Source organism: Hyperoodon ampullatus (genome assembly GCF_949752795.1).
Source record: "Hyperoodon ampullatus genome assembly, chromosome: X".
Classification (NCBI taxonomy): Eukaryota; Metazoa; Chordata; class Mammalia; order Artiodactyla; family Ziphiidae; genus Hyperoodon; species Hyperoodon ampullatus.
The window spans coordinates 43,183,389-43,204,631 of record NC_136913.1 but is presented as its reverse complement, the minus strand read 5'-3'; the positions used below and the strand labels follow the sequence as shown (position 1 = coordinate 43,204,631).

The 21,243-nt window shown below is 49.8% G+C and overlaps 1 protein-coding gene across 2 annotated transcripts; it reads right to left on the bottom strand.

Annotated features, from left to right (window-relative positions):
* Window positions 1-963: 963 nt before the first annotated feature.
* USP11 (ubiquitin specific peptidase 11) lies at window positions 964-17,132 on the bottom strand (the record flags this gene model as incomplete). 2 transcript variants are annotated; one of them, XM_079727296.1, is made up of 21 exons in its annotated part: window positions 964-1,487; window positions 1,561-1,649; window positions 1,824-1,939; window positions 2,028-2,177; window positions 3,133-3,245; window positions 3,465-3,535; window positions 3,611-3,871; window positions 4,056-4,108; window positions 4,787-4,993; window positions 5,747-5,841; window positions 5,960-6,043; window positions 6,185-6,409; window positions 6,795-6,953; window positions 7,036-7,209; window positions 7,575-7,674; window positions 7,799-7,860; window positions 7,984-8,129; window positions 8,268-8,385; window positions 8,731-8,861; window positions 9,035-9,144; window positions 16,975-17,132. In XM_079727296.1, the coding sequence occupies 21 exons, from the start codon at window positions 17,115-17,117 to the stop codon at window positions 1,350-1,352; spliced, it is 2,745 nt and encodes a 914-aa protein (XP_079583422.1). In that variant the 3' UTR covers window positions 964-1,349. The 2 variants fall into 2 exon arrangements, with proteins under 2 accessions (XP_079583422.1, XP_079583423.1); XM_079727297.1 differs by having other exon boundaries at window positions 3,626-3,925; window positions 16,975-17,117.
* Window positions 17,133-21,243: the final 4,111 nt, after the last annotated feature.

Below are 21,243 nucleotides of genomic sequence, written 5' to 3'. Positions count from 1 at the left end.
GCAGCAGGCTGAGGGGAATGAGGCGGCCCTTCCCATGGGAATGGTCTCTCAGCCGTCCTGATCAGGATTCCCTCCCTCGGTGTGAAGGGTTGGGGTGCTTGTCTACGTCCGGATACTGCACATCTGTCCACTCCACGCTGCCCCAAAGTTGTCCCCACAGGAGCCCTGTTTCTCAGAGGTGACAGCTGGTGCCTACGGGAGGGCTCGGGTGGGAGCTGTGCAGTGCTTAGGTGGCATCTTATGCTCACACTATGCTGCACCCATTCTGTGCTAGGTGCACCACCTCACTCTTCTGTGGCATGAGGCTGAAGGGACCCTGCCTGGTGGGGGAGCTGCAGTCATGGTGGGAGGCTAAGCATGGGGCGACACAAACACAGCACATCTGTCCTGTCAGTTTGGCTGGCTTGGGCCAGATGTACCCACTCCTCAGAGGACACTACTGGGGGCCTGCGAGGTGGTCTGGTTAGTATCTTTTATGTCCAGAAACCACCCATTTGCCCACACGGATGCCTGTCTGTTCCAGGCACACCTTTCCCACATCACCTGTAGTGCAGGTCATGTCCACAGAGATTTCCATCCTGGGTGCAGGGAGGTCAAACGTCCCCTCCGGGACTACTGTAGTGTAACTGATAAGGTGTACTGACCTCTGGACCTAACTCGAGCAATTACTTGACCTCTGTATCTGTTTCCCCATCTGAAATTGGCGATAACAACTCCTGCGTGAGACTGTTGTGAGGATTATGAGTCAGTATTTCCAAAATGCTTTGGAAAACACTGGGCATGCAGTTGGTGCTGAGAATCGTGTCTGATGCGCAGATGGTGCTTCAGAAGCACTTAGAATAGTACCTGGCACACAGATGGTGCACTCAGAGCAGCAGCCATCACACACCTGGCATTCAGTAAGCACAAAGGCATAAAACTGGTGCTTGGTAAAGTATGTTAAAAGAAAAAAACCCACACTGCCAAGGAACAAACTGGCACTTTTATATGTACACAGCGGAAAGTACAGAGTCTCAATAAGAAAATACACTCTGTGTTCAGGTGCACCCCACCACCAACCCCTCAGTTCACGCCAGGTTGAGGACAAGAGGGAAGGGGACAACCATAAATAGAGAATAGAAGGGAGAGTTAAGGCTCTAAGGGGCAAACACAGGTAGGGAACGCACTGCTGGAAGGAGACATGACCTCTTCTTCCCCAGGAGAAAGCAATATAGCACACGAGAACAGTAGCCACGACTAAGCCTGTGGCGCCTGGCATGGGGCACCTAACACAGGTAAGAGGACAGGGGTGGAGCCGGGAAGGAAATGAGCAGAGATGGCTTCCTTCCCTGTGGCAGGGCCAGGGCCCCTCAATTTATAACTATGAACTCAGAGTTGGCTGGGGTACCACAGGCTGGGGACGCCGGGGGGTCAGATAAGCTGGGCTGGGGTTGCAGGCGACGTGCCACATCCTGGCGTTGGTAGAAAAGGACATAGGCTGCCTTGGACTGCAAGGAGAGGACAGGAGTCAGTGTGGATCGGGGAGGAGGGTGTCGGGAGAAGGGAGGACGGAAATCACACCTCAATCTGATTCTCAGTCACAGGTGAGACGTTGTTGTCATCGAAGTAGTGCCATTGACCGCTGTCCTTGTTGCAGGCAAATGTCGTGTCTGTAAGAGAGGAGAAGCTGTCCTCACCCACCCTCCTGCCCTTAAGAGGCGTCCACGCTTGCCCTCTCACTCCTCCCACCCTGATGACCCTGCCACCCGTTCACACATCTGGGGACACCCACTGGGGACATCCTGATCCCCCGGCACACGGCCCTGCCACGGCCTGGCACATACAGTGTCCATCCCGCAGGCCCCCGTAATGGTTGGAAACTGCGATGAGATCGTATTTGTACAGCTCTGGGGCCGACTCGTTCTGCGGCTTGATGACAAAGTTGGAGAAGTCCAGGTCCCTGTGGGTGGGGAGAGGGTTAACACTGCTGGCGCCCCCTTCCCCATTGCCTGCCTTCCCCCCACAGCCAGACTCCCCGGGCCCCGGACCGGATAGGAAACTCCACAAGGGTATCCAGCTTCTCGCGGGAGAACTTGGTGTAGGAAAAGCGCTTCAGGTGGATGATGAGCGTCTCCGGCAGCATCCACAGGTCCAGCTTCTTGGTGGCCAGCTGGTGCTGCTTGCAATTGGGGCAGTACCTAGAGATGGAGCCCGAGTCGGGACAGACACTTTCTGAGCACCTACCGCATGCTCTTTGTGCCGTGCGGCCTTCGTGGGCCACGTCTCGTCCAGAGATGCTGCTCGTACTCCTAGCCTGCCTGTTACTCTAGTTTGCTCTCTTGACACGTTAAAATCCTGCCAAGTACTTACCAACTCCCCACTGTATACACTTTTGTACTGGCGTGTGTTTTTGTTTGGCTTCCGGTCTGTGAGACACTAGTCTTCTTTTAGAGCCTGCCTCTCTCACTCCAGTTTTCTCTCTTCTATTTTATTCACTGGCTCACTCACCAGGTACTTACTAACGGTCTACTGTTGAGTCCTTTGGCACTACTTTGTATTTCTATTCCCTTTCTGCTCCATGGAGATGCCGCTCTTATTTTTGAGACTGGTTTTGTCTTTTTTGGTTCTCTTCTTCTGTTTTGTTTATTCTGCAAGGGTCTAACGAGTATCTACTGCACAGCCCACACCATTATAATCAGTGAGAAGAGACACACAGTGAACTTAAAAGTCTTCCCCCTTAAGGGGTTCACTCTAACAGAAAAGACAAAAAACGATGCAAAAGGGGATCTAGGATGTGACATCAAGTGGCATTACAGAGCTAGAAAGAGGGAATGGAGGGAGCTGATGGCTGGGGGAGGAGTGGCTTTTAACAGAAGAGTAAGAGAAGGTCTCTCTGATGAGGTGACATTTGCTCAGAGACCTGAACAAAATGGAGGTCAAATCCTGTAGCTAACTAGAGGAAGAATGACCCTGGGAGAAGGAACAGCCCAGGCAAAGGCTCTGAGGTAGGAAGAGGCTTGGGGTGTTGGTGGCCAGAGTGGCAGGAAGGCTTCGAGAGCCGGGGAGGGGGAAGGAAGTGTATTTAGTGGTGACGGACTGGGGAAGGTGGTCCCACCCAACTGCACCGCCAGAGGCCCTGTTCTGGTCCCTCACCAGGGGTTTTCCTTCTCCAGGGTCTCAGTGGTGGTGAAGAGCTTGATGCACTCCTGCAGCCGCACCGGAGCCTTCTTCAGCATGTACCCAACGCAGTCATGCTTCACGTAGCCCTAGGTTGAGGGAATGGACAGCCAGGTATGAGGACGGGGGCTGGGGGGGGTGATAAAAAGGAGTGGGGGTGGAAGACACACGCTGAGTGGTTAAGAGCACGGGCTTCGAAGCTAGGAATCCAAGGCCCTGGGAGCTCTGCGGTCACGGCTCGGCGGAGGTGGGGGAGGGTGTGTGTAGCGCAAGGTGAAAGTGCCCCCCATCCCCAGGATCTCGTTTACCTCAGCCTCCACCTCGTCATAGTAACGCTTCTTCATCTCTGGCTCCCAGTCGATGGCAATGTACGGCTGGGCTGGGGGCGAGGGGAGGTGGTCATGTGCCCTGCTGCCAAGGAAACCCCCCTCCCGCCTCCCCAACCCTGGCTCACAGCTGAAGTAGACACCATGGGTATCCTCGTTGAAGGTCGAGCGGTCGCTGGTCCCATTGGAATTCACTGTCTGCAGGGTGAAGAGGTGCTTGCGCCGTGCTCTCTGGGGCCAGTGAGATGGCCCAGGGGAGTTGTCCACGGGGGCCCGGCTCCCGCCCACGACTCCAGAGCTGGGCCCAGCCTGCTCTGGCCCAGGGTCTTGGGAGCTGCCCCCAGCCAGGTGTCCAGGCTTAGGGAGGTTGTCCTTATCCTCCAGGTCTGCTGGGACAGGAGAGGATGTCAGAGGTGGAAATGTGTGAGCCCCAGGGGGTTGAGCTGCAGTACACATCCATGTGCACCCTGTGTAGGCCAGACCGACCCCAAACCCCCTGACCCTCCCTCAGGCCATGGGACTGCCTGTACGGACCCTCATCCTTGCCGATCCTCTCTCCTTTCTCCTCCTCACCTTTCTCATCCCCATCATCCTCGTCATCCGAGCTGGGTCTGGTCACGTAGCGTCTGCCGACAGAGCAGAGGAGACTCTCAAGGAGGGACCCGAGGGCGGGGAGGACAGAGCCCAGAATCCTACTCTGCTTATGATGGAAAGCCACTGGTAAACCCACACACACAAACAGTTCTTAAGGAGGAGCCCGGAAGGTCTCAGGAGATGCCACAGGGACATGGGAAGAGACGGCCTGACAATGTAGGATCTTGTGCGCCACAGTTAAGGAGCGTGGATCTTATGTATGATAAGCCACTGGTAAACAGGCACACGATCAGCTGTAAATTTCCATCAGGGAAGGCCTCTGAGGAGCACTTGTAAGTGCAACATGAGAGAGAGGTGAAGCCAGATAGCGCGCTGTTGTTTGCCTTGGTAAGGACTCTGGATTTTAAGCACGATGAAAATCTATCAGTAAAAACACAAACAACCAAGCCTCTCCAAGGAAGAGACAATTAAGTACAAGATGAAGTCTGTATTTTGTCTGTCTTGTTCACCTCTGTGTATCCCCAGCACCTAGGAGAAGTGGTAGCAAAGTCAGAAATTAAGAGGAAGAATAAAGCCTACAAGTTCCTCTCTGGCCACGTTAAGTTTGAGCTGTCTTCTGGATGCAGACGAGAGGTGGCAACTGAGCAGCTAGACGCCCGGGTCTGAGTTCTGACCCCACCCACCTGCCTGACCCCAAAGGGCAGACTCACGAGAGGCGGTACAGCAGGATGTGATACAGGGCGTCCCAGGAGAGCCGGTCCCGGGGCACCGACACCAGGAGCGGGTGCCCGAAGAGCATCAGGCCATAGTAAGAACTGTTGTAGTCCTGGGCTGGGGTGCGCTCCCGCAGGTAGACAGGAAGCACAACGTCCTCTCTGGAGTTCTCGCCAATAGCAGCCCTGCCTGACACCTCGTATCTGCGGGGGATGGACATCAGGTCACGCCTGATCAGGACACACAAGAGGGATTCGAGGATTCTACCCCAGTTGCTCCAGCCACTCACCACTCACAGCCTGAAAATATTTTTAACCTGAAAATATTTTTAAAAGGGTCCGAAGAGTCACCCAGCGTTCTGTACTTTACAAACTGTTGGATGATTTACACAGCCCTTTGTTTATGTTATGTTAGATAAAGTACTTCGGTGTTATCAGAGCACTGAGGGAGTTAACAAAATTTTTTTGTGACACAGGGATCTAAGACCCTTTTCTTTTTGGAAAACTAAACTGCTTGGTTTACAAAAACTTTTCTACTCATAAAGCACCTTCTGTTTTAGTTACCCGAAGATTTCAAACTTGCTCTGAATGTTCTTACATTCAGAAAGCATCTTAGTGTTCCCCATTTCAAAAATCACTTGGTTTTTGAGGCCTGCAATGTGAGTAAGGAGTGCAGATCAGCATCGGGTACATACAAGGTACTAGTTAAGTGCTGAATAAAATACAGAAACAGGAGCCTCCCTCACATAACAAGGAGGAAAACACCCAAAGACGCCCTGTATAAGGATGCGTCGCTGCACTCACTGACAGCCCCTAGCCCCCTGCCCCACTAAGGCACGTGGCCGAAGCCCCAAGCCGCGCAGGTGCCCTGTGAATCAGGCCGAGGAAGGGAGAGGGAAGGTGGTTAACGGAGGAGGTTCCTAAGAAGCCCTCATCTCCCCTGGTCCTCTCACTCACATGAAGATATCATCTCGGTCCAAGATGCTGCTCAGAGACTCCTCCAGCTGGTAGATCTTATAGAAGCGGTGACTGAAGACATCGGCCACCATCATCTGAGAATGGGATGTGGAGAGGGGACCGGTCAGTCTGCCAGGTCTCCCCCAGGCCCTTCTGCCTCTCTCTGCCCCCCTGCCCCTGAATCCCACCCTCCTTCTATCTGCAGAGCCTCACCCTTTCTGGCGAGACGCCAGTGTGTTTGGCCAGAGCTACACACAGATCCGAGATGTTGCCTTTCTTGGGGACCACGAGCCGGTGCTGAGGGAGGAACGGTATCCACAAAAGAGGAGAAGGATGTGTGGTGAGTTAGTGAAGGAAACCCTGAGGTACGGCAGAGTAATCAAACGAACTCTGACTACGTGTCCCTCATTACGTCCCCTGTCCCCATTCCCCCCATACCTGCTCTGGCTTGCGGCGGGGGTCCATGGAGACAAAGAAGACCTCCATGACCCTCTTGTAGGTCATAGGCAGTGGGACACTGAGGTAGCAGAAGGGGTCGAAGGTCACAGACACGTTGCCACAATCAGGGCACACCACCGTGGACTTGAAGAGGCCATGGAAAGTGTCCACAATCACAGAATCGTTCCGCCGTTTGTGGTTCTGCCAGGCCTCCTGAGCAACCTCCTGTTGAGTGTCATGGTGGGTGGTGAGGCTTGCCCAGGGCCAGGGAAAACCATGGTATGGGGTGGATGCGCACGGGATTAAAGTTAAGGTTAGGGTCACCGGTAGAGTCCAGAGGCAGAGTTACAGCTAGGGCTATCTGGAGACTGCGTTCACTGTCGGGGCCGGGGGTTATTTGGGGCAGGAGACCAGGTGGGGGTTAACTCTGGGTTGGGCGTGAGGGCAGATGTGGCGCTGGAGCCAAGGTTGGGACTGAGGTCAGGAAAGAGGAGCTTAATAGAAACTGGTGGTGTGCGGGATACTCCAGGGAGGCCAGAAAATTCCTGAGGCAGAGGCCCTAGTGGCTTTAATGAGGCTCTCAGGATGGGGGTCCTCCAGGAGCACCCACCTGATCCGGCCTCCCAGCAGCATCGCACAGTTCCACATATTCCTTCTTCTTAACACGATTGAGGTCCTCGTGCAGCCCATCCAGGAGGAACGACAGCAGCTCCTGTGAGTCATGCTGCTGGTAGCCCAGAAACTGGGACGCAAAGTGGCCGACCTTGGTCTGAGAAGATGGGCAGGGCCGTTAGAGCGTGAGGGAGTTGGGGGATGGGGGCGCAGAGGAGCCGGCCAGGGCTGAGCCACACCTTGAACACGTGGGGCACGATGGAACGGTGGTGGCCGGACCACGCCTGCTTCACCAGGTCTGCATAGGCCTCTGCGATCTCCCCCTTCATGCCCAGCGGGTTGCAGAAGTTGAGCTCCTCCAGGTAGCGGTTTTTGAGGAAGTAGTTGGTGAGCTGTGGCACGTTGCTGAGGCACTGCAGAAGGCAGGGGCCAGGTGCATGAAGAGGCGAGAGAGGTAACCAAGGTGGGGACAGAGGAAAGGGAGACAGGAGGAAGGAGGAAGGGGAAAGAAAGAGAAGGGGCAGGGGAGTAGGGGAGAGAAGAATTTCAGGAGAAGGAAGAATGTGGTGATGAAGGAGAGGAGACAAGGGAAAGCAGGGAGCAAGTGAAAGGAAGAGGCATTAACATTTCAGAAAGTAACGTGGGCATGTCAAACCAGACTGTGGGGCCCCAGCTTCCAACCTGACCCCTTGCCCTGCAGTACCCCCCTAGCTGTCCCCAATCTCCAATGCTCAAATCCATCCCTGCGCAGGGCCAGACCTAGACCTAATGGCTCAACCTGCAGGGCCGAGTTCATGAAGCACGTGTTGCCCAGATTGGTGAGACCACAGACGCCCGGCTGGACCTGGAAGTCCTCATCCTCCTCCGACGCGCTGCTCCTGGGACGGATGAGAAACTCTGATCAGCTGAGGACCTACTACTTGTGGGTGGAATGTGCTCTTGGGCTCAGTTGTTCTGCCTACTGTGGGATCCCACTCTGGACTGGAAACCCCAAGGGCTCACATGGCGGGCAGCTGTGCGCTGGGCCAAGTGCCATCCTTGTTTCGGGTCTCCATGATGACCACCTGGGTTGGAGGAAGAGGAGTAAAGATCAGGAAAGGCATTCATGGAGGGCCCACGGACACCTAGCCCTCACTTCCCCCAACCTGAGCACGGGTGGTGGGCCAAGAAGCCCTCCCCACCCTTACCTGCCCAGTCTTGAGAGCGGCGTCAAGCACTGTGACACGTGTGTTGCACAACCTCTCAAAAGAGCCCTCCGCGTTCTGGATCCACAGCCGTGTCTCTTCCTGGGGGCTCACCAGATACTGCTCTTGAGCGGTGCGCAGAACTAGGTCTGTGGAGGGTGACGGAGCACATTCAAGGTCTTCCTGGGGCCCTGGAGGATCCACCCATCTTGGCATCAGATTCCTTAGGTCACCGAACTGTGACCGTGGCTGGGAATGCCAACTCATTCCGCGACCCTTAGACTCACCAATAGAATCTGTGCAGCTGAATTGAGCGGTGTGAGCTGTGTCCATATCACTGTGCTGGATGAGCAGCAGTTCTACTGGGTACACTTCAACCTTCTGGATGCTGGACAGCTCCACTACCTGGAAGGAGGGAAGGATGCACACAAAGGTATACCCACCCAACACACACATGGACACAGGAACGACGACCTTTGAGATCAGAGGAACACCCACACAGACAAACACACATGGCATAGACACATGTACGAGGCTCTGTGAGGGGAGCGCACACAGGCGAGCAAATGCAGGAGACACAGCAAGATACCGTCTAATGACCTGGGAGAGGAGGAGAGGGCAGACCCAGGTGTGTGGATACAGCATACGTGAACACACAGGTCTGGACCCATCCTGGGCCTATGGAGGCCTTCCTCCTATGCTCCGCCCCTATAAAAGCCACCCCCCCAGCACCCTCCCCACCCACTATACCTTGCGTTCAATGGGAGGCTGGCCATGCTCTAGACCATACCAGTTGACCAGGTAATGCCAAGCAGCCGCTGGGAGCAGCACATAGTCCTCACCTTCCACCAGTCCCTTCTTGAGGCGCCAGTTTACCTGGTCTGCAGGAGGGCGGGGGGAGGTGGCAGAGGAACAATCAGGAAAGGAAAGTGATGAGTCACTCTGGCCATCTCACCAATGACCTAGCACAGAAAAGGGGCTCATGATCATTTGCTGGGACAAAGATGACAAGAAGTCCAGGCTTGGCTGATGCGGGGAGGCAGAAGCCTGGTACCTTCAAAGAGCTCGGCATTGTTGATGCAGCCAGGGAAGGCGCTGGAGTCCTGGTCTCCTCCCTGCACGTATACTTCCCACTGCTTGTACCAGCGCTGCTCCACGAGGAACCTGGACCAGACAGGTGACAGGGGTGTCACACGGCTATCTGGGGGTTAGTGGGACCACTTCACACGGTTATTAGACTAAAAGTATCAACACGTTACAAGTCAAGATAAGTTTCATGAACACGTGAAACTAATACAGCGCTATACGCCAACTGTATTTCCAATTAAAAAAAGAAATTCTTCCCAGAATTCAACATTAAAAAAATTTTTTCAGCATCATATAAAAATAAATTAGAAGCAAAATATATTCAGTGAAATCCAGATTCGGATAGAATGCTTAACTTCTTAGGATACTAAAAGAGATTTGATTAAAAACAGAAAGTGTGCTCAATAATGGCAAAAAACAAAACAAAACAAAAAAAAAACCCATACCCATACCCATGGTGCCAGAAAACAGGCGATTTTATTATGGAATAAACAATAATTCACTTGTATTAGTCTGGGGGGTAACACAGTCAAATTAGGTTCAAAATAACTGTTATTTGCAGCTAATGTTGTAAGACTTAGCCGTTTGTTAAATGTGCAGTGTTTGTAAAGGATACAAAAATCTTCAGCTAAGAAATGGGTCGTTAAATTCTGAAAACCCGCTCAGAAATCAAGAAGAATTTCAACTGCTAAAAGAATCATAAAGTTTTTCTTCAAAAACTGTATACTGCCATCTTTAAAATAATTTTTTATTTAGGATTTATTTTGGCTTTAGAGTAAATTTCTAAGTGTATGGGGGGACTAGCTCACTCTTTATGTAAAACTGTGGTGAAAGACATATAAAATTTACCACCTGAACCACCTTTAAGTGCAGTTTGACCTGTTCTCTTTTAAAGGGGACTTTTATATGCACTACTAGGATAAACATTTAGGACTGTTGAAATCTGCCTTTGTAAAATGTCATGAGAAATTCTGACGTCTGCAAAATACTTGACATATAATAAGTGCTAAATGAACATTAGCTGTTACTGATCCGATCCCAGGGCTTAGACAAAAAAGTTCATGTACACGTAATCCTCGTTCCCCCCTCCAACCCCAACACAAACCTGCTCTGCTATGGAATTTTTTTTTCTTTTTCTTTTGGCTGCGCCCACCCATGCAAGATCTTAGTTCCCAGACCAGGGATCGAACCTTGCCCGCTGCAGTGGAAGTGCGGAGTCTTAATCACTGGACCGCCAGGGAAGTCCCTGCTATGGAATTTTTGACACATAAAAGGCTGTCCCAAGTATTTAACAGCCTCAAATAAACACTTTTTTTAAAAATCACAAAACGGATAAAAAAATACATTAACAGTTTTCCAGCGATTTAACTCTATAAATTGGATTCCTTAAAATGGCAACTTTTCTTTGTTTAAAAAAGGATCAGAAAGGTAGGGGGATGGAGAGATAGAAAAACCCTGGAATAGTCACATGTTGCCCAAATAGGCAAACTTTTCTGTGGGTTGTTTTTTATTCATTTATTTATTTTGGGGGTTGCAGTGACCCCCACAGACCCCGTACTTCATTCATGCCAGGGACACACACCCTCCCCACCCCGGTGGCTCAAGCCACAGACACTTCCCATCACTCATCTAGAAAACCCCATCACGGACCTTACCCTCTGCCACTTGCACCTTCACCTCCCCTTCAAGGTTTTAATTGCCTCCATTGATGGTCTATGAGGTTAATTTACTCAGTAAAGCTAGTTTATTGTTAATGGGACCTTCGAAGCAAAAGGAGCCACAGCTCAATGGTGTTTTTTTTTTTTTTTTTTTTTTTTTTTTGCGGTACGCGGGCCTCTCACTGTTGGGGCTTCTCCCGCTGCGGAGCACAAGCTCCGAACGCGCAGGCTCAGCGGCCATGGCTCATGGGTCCAGCCGCTCCGCGGCATGTGGGATCTTCCCAGACTGGGGCACGAACCTGTGTCCCCTGCATCGGCAGGCAGACTCTCAACCACTGCGCCACCAGGGAAGCCCTCAATGGGATTTTTTAAAAGCAGATTTTTAAGGAAGATTAACATTAAAATCACTTTTTAGAGTGGCAAGCAAAACCTCCAGACCTGGCTACAACCTGGATTTCTAAAGCCATCATAGAAGACTGAAGTTTTACATAAATTTTCACACAGTATCACTACCATGTTTTTTCAATTCAAAGGCACAAAAACTTTTTTAACATCTCTGAATTGGGATGGCTCATAATCTGTCAGCTCAGGTGGCAGTCATGACAGAGTTGTCACTGTCTAATGAAAAAGCACCCATATTGTTATTTAATCCTACACTTCAATTTTTTTTTGGTTGCTACTGTAAATGGTATCTTTTAAATTTTAACTTTCTAATTTCTTGTTGCTAGTATACAGAACTAAAATGGATCTTCCTAAAGTCACTTATGTTTGTGTTTCCTCAAATTTGTTAAAATGATATGAAATATGTGCTTATGGAAAGAAATTACTAAAAATATTGTCTGTCCTCTAGATTTCTCTTGTATCTGGAGAAAATACAGGTTATTCTGGTTAATCATTACTCTAAGTATAATAACTACAGAGAAATAGAAATATGGATATAAACTAAGAGATGGTTTCCTACTTGTTTTATTAAAAGCTTGTTAGCTTACTCAGATGGTAAATGTGCTATTACATTGTTCTAAATTTATTATTTATATATCTGTATAAGTGTACATACATAAATAAGAAGGCAGGCATATAAATAAATCCTTTCTGTAAATTGTTACATGAATAATGTACCAAAGGAGAAAAGTTAGAATTTGGGCCTTTTTCTGTAAAATGACTACATTAATTTATGCCCAGACTGGAAGTTCCATTTTCTGTCACCAAGTTACTGTTAACTCTTGGTACCTTCTGACATCTCCTTAGCTCATTTTTTAAAAAGAATTCTTGCTTAAAAAAAAAGTTAAGCTCCTAATAATCTTTGTTATTTATCACTGTGTTTTACGAGGTTGACTATAAATATTTCTTGTCTTTACTTCAATTTATATCTTGTTAAAATACAACTATTCTTACTTTGTCTTTCACAAATTCAGGCCAAAGTCAGAATAACAACACTGTTAAGATGTTCTTTTCTGTCTAAACTATCTCTGGGAGATACCACGAAGATCTGCTCCTTTGCCCTATAAAAGGAATGACAATAGCATCATTAGGTTTATCTAAAATTCCCCCAATTTTAATTAACTTGAAAATTTCAGAAAAGCTTTCATTTTTCAAACTTGATATTTTTAAAAATGACAAACCAAAAAGAAAGTTTATCTTCCTAGATTAGTTATTGTTAATTAGATATACAAATATAAATATCTTTCAATAACTGCATACTTTTCAAGCTAAAAAGCATACTCATGTTCAAGCAACAAAGACTAGCACAGTAACTGTCTACCGAAAGATCCCCCCTCCAGGACGCTAGACTCACAAACCCCTTGCCCTTTTTGGTTCACAAAAAGTCTGAACAGGTACTAGGGGTGCCGACTCAATTACAGGGAAATTGTCAGAGGCCTACTGTTTATTTCGGTCTTTCATTAGGTCCAGTGGCCAAAGCATATTTACCTTGTGTAAGAGCTATAGCAGCAATCGCCAACCAAACGTGTGAAAATTTCAGTCGGTTTAGTTCTAGGGTCTTCATTAAAGGTAACGGTTCCCCGGGCTGTGCAGACCTCTCCATTGACAGAAAACCCTCAACATTTCTAGGCTAGTCTCTTAAGCTCCAGTGAGACGTTGCTTCCCCTTCACACATCACAGTCGATTCTGCAACACTGAACCCAGCCACCCACCTTCCTTCACCTGAGCAAAGAGAACCTCATGCTTGCTTACCTCTGTTAGGAAACTATCCCCACCCTGCACAGACCTAGAGACTCCTTCAGCTATCCCAGATTTAATTGTTTTAGATGGCTCATCCTCGAAAATTTGCCAAGGAGGCTAAACTGTCACAGATTTGAATTTTCTCTTAAAATTTAAGCTTCTCCTAGAAATTAAATCCGTTTAGATGGCCAAATTAATTAAATGCCCCCACCCAGCTGACAAAAGATAGAAGGTGCAAATATTAATATGGATATTAGGTATATGATTTGGGGTTGGTCCATGACTTTGAAATGCTTTATAAGCACCGGTTTCCTGACCACTGCAGCAAACCCCTGTAGAATAGACGCAAAGTAAAGAATCCTGAGGTGCTCTGCTCTAGACAAGCATTAAAAAATGGAGCTAAGGAAAAATGCTGCATGATATTATCCACAAAAGCAGAGATAAACTGGCTTCAATACTGAACCAACATCGATGGGATAAATGTTTTTTATTGACAGAGCATAATTGTTTATTCACATGACATAAAATTAACCATTTAAAAAGTGAACAATTCAACGGCATTTAGTACATTCAGCGTTGGGCAACCACAACCTCTATCTGCTTCCAAAACATTGTCAACACCCCAAGAGGAAACCTGGTACTGGTGGGATAATTTTAAAGGGTACTGTCACAAGGCTGTAAAGGTAGGATGGGGCAGAAACCAAAGTCCCCCCGCCCCCGCCCTTCTGAACACCTCCAAATGGGCTATAAGAACGTTCCTGTTATTGTTGTTTATTCTCAGGATGGATTGAGGTTTTGCCTTGCTGGAGAGCTATAGTGTAATGGTAAAACAAACTGCTCAGTTCCATATTTCCGATTTGGGGGAATCTCAACTTGTCTCTCCAGTAACAGGAATATGTATTTCGCTAGTACTGTGATTAAATAGCTGTAAAATGAGCAAACCTCACGCCTAAAGGCTCTCAGGTGAGAGCATGTTTGAGGCGTTCGAGGAACAGCAAGAGTCCAATATGGCCGGATGGGGAAAGTGAGGGGGAGGGAAATCAGAAGAGCACGGGAGAAGATCAGAGCTAGGCACCAGCCTCACAATCCTAAAGCCTTGCAAGTCATTGTAAGAATTTTAGCATTTATATTGAATAAAATAGGAAGACGGTTAAAACATTTTGAGGAAAGGATGGACATAAATTATTTTTTAAAAGAATTACTGTGTACGGAAAGAGGAAAATAGTACCTGCTAAGTGGAGAAACACAGCAGATACCTTCACCAAGTGATCAAGGCTAACATCACCAATGACGTCATGTGGATACCGAGTACCCACCTGACATGATGCAAAGGGCACACCATGTGCATCCAGTCTGATTTCATATATATCCTCAATAAAATGAAAGCTTAGACCACAAATACTATTTAGGGATGCATACAATGGTGGGGAAACGTTAACGAAATTAAAAATTCAGGGTAATAACTTCCCGTGGCAGGGAGGGGGGGGAATCTTCATCTGGAAGGGGCACAGAAGGATTTCTTAAGGTAACGGTCTGAATCTTAACCTAGGTGGTTAATTTACAAATTTTTTATTATTCTTTAAATTTTTTACTTTGAAACAGACTCAGAAAAATCGCAAAAATAATACAAAGAATTCCCGTGTGCCCTTCATCCAGATTCTCCAAATTTAAAATTTTACCCATTTGCTCGATTATTTCTTTAAATACGTTTTTATATATGCCATTCTTTCAACGATTTCAGACTTAGCTTGCTTACACGATGGTTCTTCACCCTTAAGTATTTCGGCATGTATTTCCTAAAAACAAAGATATTCTCTTTCATACTCACAATTATCAAAAGCAAGGAGTAAGCAGTACTAATAGCTATCTTCAGACCTTAGTAAAAATTTACCAATTTCCCCATTCATATCTTTTACAGTAAAAGAGAGAAAATTCATTTTATGAGAAAAAACTGATTTTTAAGTAATTTATTTTTTCTGCTCCGGGATCCAACCCAGGATCACACTTTGCATTTTGTTATCATGACTCGTTAAATCCCGTTAATTTCTTCAGTCTGGAACAGTTCTTCATCCTTTGTCTCTCACGACCTTGAAATTTTTGAAGAGCACAGGCCGTTTATTTTTATAGAATGTCCATCAACCTGGGCTACGTAAACGTTTCATATAATCTTTACAGGTCTTACGTATTTCACAACTTAAAAAACGAGATACAACTCGGCGAGAAATAAAATGAACCCAGGAACAGTACATTTCAAGCACTGGTTAGCAAAGAAATCAATTAAACAAGCCGATTTATCAAGATACGCATTGACATTTTAAAAAGCTATTTGTTCCTGATTACAAAAACAAAGCAGTACTAAAACAGAAAACAAATGTAACATCGAAGGCCCCTCCCGTGCCAATCACCTGCACGTTCTCCCGTCCTGGGAAGAAGGGCTCGGCCAGAGGCAAAAACCTCGCCGCGTCACAAACTTTGCTCATTCGCAGGCGCCATTTTCTGCTTCACAAGGCACCACCTCCCCTCTGCAGTCTTTCCTCGGCCCCAGGACACGCCCCTCGGCCTACATCACAAGCCTCGTTCCCAGGCTCCAGCTCCCTCCATCACGCAGGCTCCGACTCCCCTCCCCCACCAGCCCTTCGGCTCGGATTTCGCTCTTCCGCCTGATATCACCCGCCTCGCTTCCGTTGTCAGGCGCGGCGGAGCACCGCGGGCCGCCCCCAAATGCTACGTTACGTCGCGCAGAACACGCTGCCCCGCTCTGTTGCTGAGAAAAACTCCTTCCCAGGTTCTTAGTTCCACCACGCGAGCCTGACCCCGCCGCCGTGGCCCTTTCTTCTCAAGATCCGCCTCCCTGAATGTAAACTGATACAGCCACTATGGAGAACAATATGGAGGTTCCTTAAAAAACTAAAAATAGAACTACCATACAACCCAGCAATCCCACTACTGGGCATGTACCCAGAGAAAGCCGTAATTCAAAAAAGCACATGCACCCCAATGTTCACTGCAGCTCTACTTACAATAGCCAGGACATGGAAGCAACCTAAGTGTCCATCGACAGATGAATGCATAAGGAAGATGTGGCACATATATACAATGGAATATTAGCCATAAAAAGAAATGAAACTGAGTTATTTGTAGTGAGGTGGATGGACCGAGAGACTGTCATACAGAGTGAAGTAAGTCAGAAAGAGAAAAACAAATACCGTATGCTAACACATATATATGGAATCTAAAAAACAAAAAAGTGGTCATGAAGAACCTAGGGGCAGGACAGGAATAAAGACGCAGACAGAGAACGGACTTGAGGACACGGGGAGGGGGAAGGGTAAGCTGGGACGAAGTGAGAGAGTGGTATGGACATATATACACTACCAAATGTAAAATAGATAGCTGGTGGGAAGCAGCCGCATGGCACAGGGAGATCAGCTGGGTGCTTTGGGACCACCTAGAGGGGTGGGATAGGGAGCGGAGCGTGGGAGGGAGACGCAAGAGGGAAGAGATGGGGATGTATGTATACGTATAGGTGATGCACTTTGTAATACAGCAGAAACTAACACACCACTGTAAAGCAATTATACTCCAATAAAGATGTTAAAACAAAAGTATCCACGGGCTTCCCTGGTGGCGCAGTGGTTGAGAGTCCGCCTGCCGATGCAGGGGACACGGGTCCGTGCCCCGGTCCGGGAGGATCCCACATGCCGCGGAGCGGCTGGGCCCGTGAGCCATGGTCGCTGAGCCTGCGCGTCCGGAGCCTGTGCTCCGCAACGGGAGAGGCCACAACAGTGAGAGGCCCGCGTACCGAAAAAACAAACAAACAAAAATGTCCACCCCCCTGCCTCTCCACAAGAAACCGCCTCCGGTTCTCAGGCCGCAGGTTCCACCACACAGGCCCGGCCCCGCCTCTTTCCCAGACAAGGCACTTCCCCGCCTCTCTCGTCCTCAGTCTCACAGGCCACTCCTCCGCCCAAGGCACCTCTTCTGCGGACCTTCGCCGCGCCGTCCCCCACCGTCCCCAACGCCCCCATCGTCCCCTCAAGCCGAGGCTCCGTTCGCAGCCCCGCCTCACCAGCTTTCGCCCGCCCGCAGCGGATACCCTCGCCCATTCTCGATCTGGCGCCGCTGGCTCGCCAGGCCCGGCACCGCTTCACGCTGTGGCTCTCGGTCCTCGGCCGCAGCTGCAGCCGCCTGACCCTGTGCGACCGCCGCCATGGCCGTTCGCCCTCCTCTCACAGTCACCGCAGCTGGGGAGAGGGAGAAGTCCCCTCAAAAGCCACTTCCGGCTTCTGGTCCCGGAAACGGAAACGGAAACAGAGCCCCCCAAACAGCCGGGGGGCTACTGCCATTTTGAAAAGGGAGCCCCCGCTCGGACGCGTCGATGGGCTAGGCGGGCATCGGACCTTGGGCGGTGATCTCTGCGACGAATAGGCGGGGTAAAGCCTCCAGTTGGGAACTAAAGACAAAGGTGTCTTGTTGGATTCTAACGCCATGTTGAGTCGGGGCAAACAGTTCTGTGGAAGGTGCAAGTAGAGGTCCCCGAGGTGGACGAGGACATGTATTGGGGAGCGCTCAGGGGAACACAAAGGTTTCAGGTCTTCTCGGTCCCATGCTCTGCTGGGGACCGCGGGCCCCTATCCTGGGAGCGGCGTTTTTGCTAGCCTGACCAGAATACCCTTATTTCATTGCACTACCCTTCCCTTCTCCTCCATCAAAACCTAATGCAAAAGAGGTCACCACTTCCAGGGCGCCACCCAGCCCTTCGGGCCTCCTCCCTGCGTGAACTAGATTTATTCTCTTGATAAACGTGTTGAAGGCAAGTCAGCCCCAGGCCAGGTATATTTGTTGGAGTTGCAGTACTAATAATAGTTGGCCCTGTTTAGGTGTTTTATTGCACGTAAATAGTAGTCTTAGGCAGCAGGTTGCCTATGGGCAACAATGGGGACGCTGAGCACCAGAAACGTTCATTCACTTTGCCCCACCTAGGAAGTAGTGGAGCTGTGGTTCGAACTCAGGAATTCCAGTTCCAGAGTTGGCACCTTAAAACACCAGGCCAGAGATTCTCAAACTGTGGTCCTAGGCTTTCTACCGGTTCAGGAAACCCTTTCAGGGGGTTCACAAAGTCAAAACTATTCACAACAATACTTTTTCATGGTCATTCTCTCTTGCACGTGCAGTGGAATTTTCCAGAGGCGGCATGACATAAGCAAAAGCTCTTTGGATGTCCTCAATTCTTAAGAATATAAAGGGATCCTGAGACCAGAAGTTTGAGAACCAGTCCACCACACCAGGGTTTTTTCAACTTAGGCACTATTGACATTTCTCTGTTGTAGGAAGCATTGTAGGATGTTTAGCTGCATCCCTGGCCTCTACCCGCTAGCACCCACCAGTTGGCACAACCAAAAGTGTCTACAGACGCTGCCAGACGTCCTCTGGGGGTGGGGGAGATTATCTCCTGCTGAGAACCAGTGCACTAGAATATGCCAGCCTTTTCTCTGCTAGGGCTCCCAGCCCTACATGTTGGTGATAACTAAAATTTCCCTCTTTGGCTCTCTACATCTACCTGCCTATTGGCTGTCCCCACTTGACCATATCACAAACTCCCCAAGACAGGCTCGTGATTCTGGGTCTGTTTCAGTGATTTCCTTCACTATCACCACCCATACCCACAGGCAAAAACACACCTTGCCTTTCCACACCTCTAGGTCCAGGCACACACAGGTCCAGAATACCCTTTTGCTGCACAATTTCAAACCCCACTACCACCCACACACATATCTTAATGATTTACCTGTTTTCGGTTAACTTCTGCAGGGCAGGGATTGTATATTACTGTGATTCCAGCCTCCAGCTCAGCCCTGGCACAGGTGAGGGGGTCACAACTCAAGTTGTGCAAACTTTGAGGGAGGAAAGGGAGCAGCCCTTTCACCTGGGGATCCCCGAAGTGGCATTCGAGTTTGGTCTGGTACGTGGCAGATAGCTGCCCTTCAGGCCCAGCTGAAGCTTGTCAGATTCTCTGAATTGACTCTTATTGCCCCTCTGCAAACTCCCCCTCCCCATTTAATTGGTAGCCCGTCCTTCCTACAATCCAACAAAGAGGCCTCCCTCCCTAGGCCTAAACTCGATTTCTCCATTTTCCAGAAACCAACATCTGCCCATACCAGGGACCCTACCACTTCCCAGAGCAGTTGGGTGAATTCTAGTCCGGCCTGGCAATCTTGTCCCATTTTGCAAGGTCTTCGTTTTCCCCACCTCCCTTGCTGCCAGAGGTGGCCATGTCAACTGATTCTAGCCAAAAGATGGCATAAGAAGTCCGCTGAGGAGCTTGTGGAAGTTTCAGCCCTGTTACAAGGATGCGGTCAAGTAGGGAGGGTGATGTTTTCCCTGCTTGCTTTCCCGTCTTTGGGGATATGGCAGCCATCATGGAACTATAAGGCTGCAAGCTATCACCAAAGTGCTTACAGGGACACAGTAGAGGTCCATCGGCCACTGCCACCGCTAGACTTCAGTAACCGGTCACTTAAGCTTGCATCTCCTGTAGCATTTGCCTGGCCCTGCCCACCCCACCGCTTCTGCCTGGAAGTCTTTCCTAGGCTTTGCCCAAGATGGGGGACAGGGGCTAGAACTCCCAGGACAGAGGAAATCGAAGCCTCGACTTGAGACCAAGTCCCAGGCTGTGTCTCTTGACCTCTAGCCTCTCACAAACCACTGCATCCTTCCCAGGGTCACCTCATACATGTCCATGGTTTCCATTACTTCCTAGACACCAGTAATCTAAACATCCAATTCCATCAATGGCCCTACTCCTGAATTTGATCCATGTATTAAAAGGATTCCCCTATCTACTCAGTGGTTCAAAATCTACCCTCCTCTCATATTCCCTCTCCAACTGGCCTTTCTCATGCTCCCAGCCAGACATGTCTTGGTCATACTGGGCCTCTCTGCCTCATCTCCCCAACTCGTTTTATTGGGCCTTCCAAGTGTCTTTCAAACAGCCTCTCTACACCCACCAGTCTACCCTCTATCTGGCTCCCGCATATTCTCAGGTAAACCGGATTCCTCTCCTTAGCCTATGCTCTATACAGCCTGCCCTGCCTGCTTCAACTCGATGTTCCACCGTTGTGTGCAACCCCTCAGACGCCTTTTTCATGGTCCTGACGCGTCCCTGGCCCACTCCCAGTGCTCTTCTAGACGATGGGGACCAGGTATGAATTCTCCAAGGTCCCAGTACTCACCCTGGGTTGAGCCCACCCCCACAGGGATTTGCAATCAGGTTTTTCACTTTAGACTTTTTAATATTTCATACAGCGATTATGGTGCATTCAGGAACCCACCCCTCCCAAACCCCCCTAGGAAGGCCCCTGCCCTCCCACCCCATTTGAGGGCCCCAGGGTTTAGAGTGAAGGGGAGGTAACCACCCATCTGGAGACTGACCCCAGAGACTGTCCCTGCCCTGCCTCACCTTCCCCAGGGGTTAGGGGGTAACGCCTGGGCACACACCCCCCCCCCACGTGCCCCTCTGTCCCTGCCTGTGCACATACACACACTATGGCTCCTTGCCGAGTTGGTCAGTTCCTGGCAGGGCCCCTACTCAACAGCACCGAGTGGGACGGGGGCAGGAGGGCTGGGCTAGGGAGACCCTGAGAAGGAGGCCCCTGCTATGGGACTGCAGGAGGGAAAGAGTGGGGACCCCCCACCTCATCTATCTCCCAGAGAGTCTCCAGTAGTCCCCAAGTCCCCCTGCAGCTGGGGATGGCAGGTGGGGGTCGGAAGGCGAGTGGTCGAGGCATGCTTTCCCTTAGCTGACCCCAGGGTCTGGTGATGGTCAGGGTTTTGAATAGGGGTTGTGTCCCTGCCACGGAAAGGCTGGGAGCGGGGCTTCATTGCACAAAATACTGTGGGAGGGCCACACAGTGGGTGGGGCCCAGCCAGCCTGTATACAGAGATATTGCATTTAAAAAATGAAAACCTCATTTAAAATAATTAAAAAACAACAATGAATGAAACAAACAAAAAGAAAAAGGCCCACACAACATGAGGCAGGTGGGGCAGGCAGGAAAGCAGACAGGGGAGCCTCAGATCCAAGGCATCACTGTGTCTTGTCTGAGTTGAGATCCCCAGCCTGGGCTAGCTCCAGACCCCTGGCTTGCCGTGGGGTAGTGGTCCTGCGGGGGCGGGGCATGATGGGGAGGGGTATAGGCCTGGCCTCAGTGTGGGAGGCTGGCACGGCCATGCTGTCCGCCGGCAACTACCGAGACAGAAAGAGAGAGAGACACACAGACAGACAGACAGATCAGGCGAAGGAACGATGAGAACTTTGTTAGCACCCAGCAGACAGGCC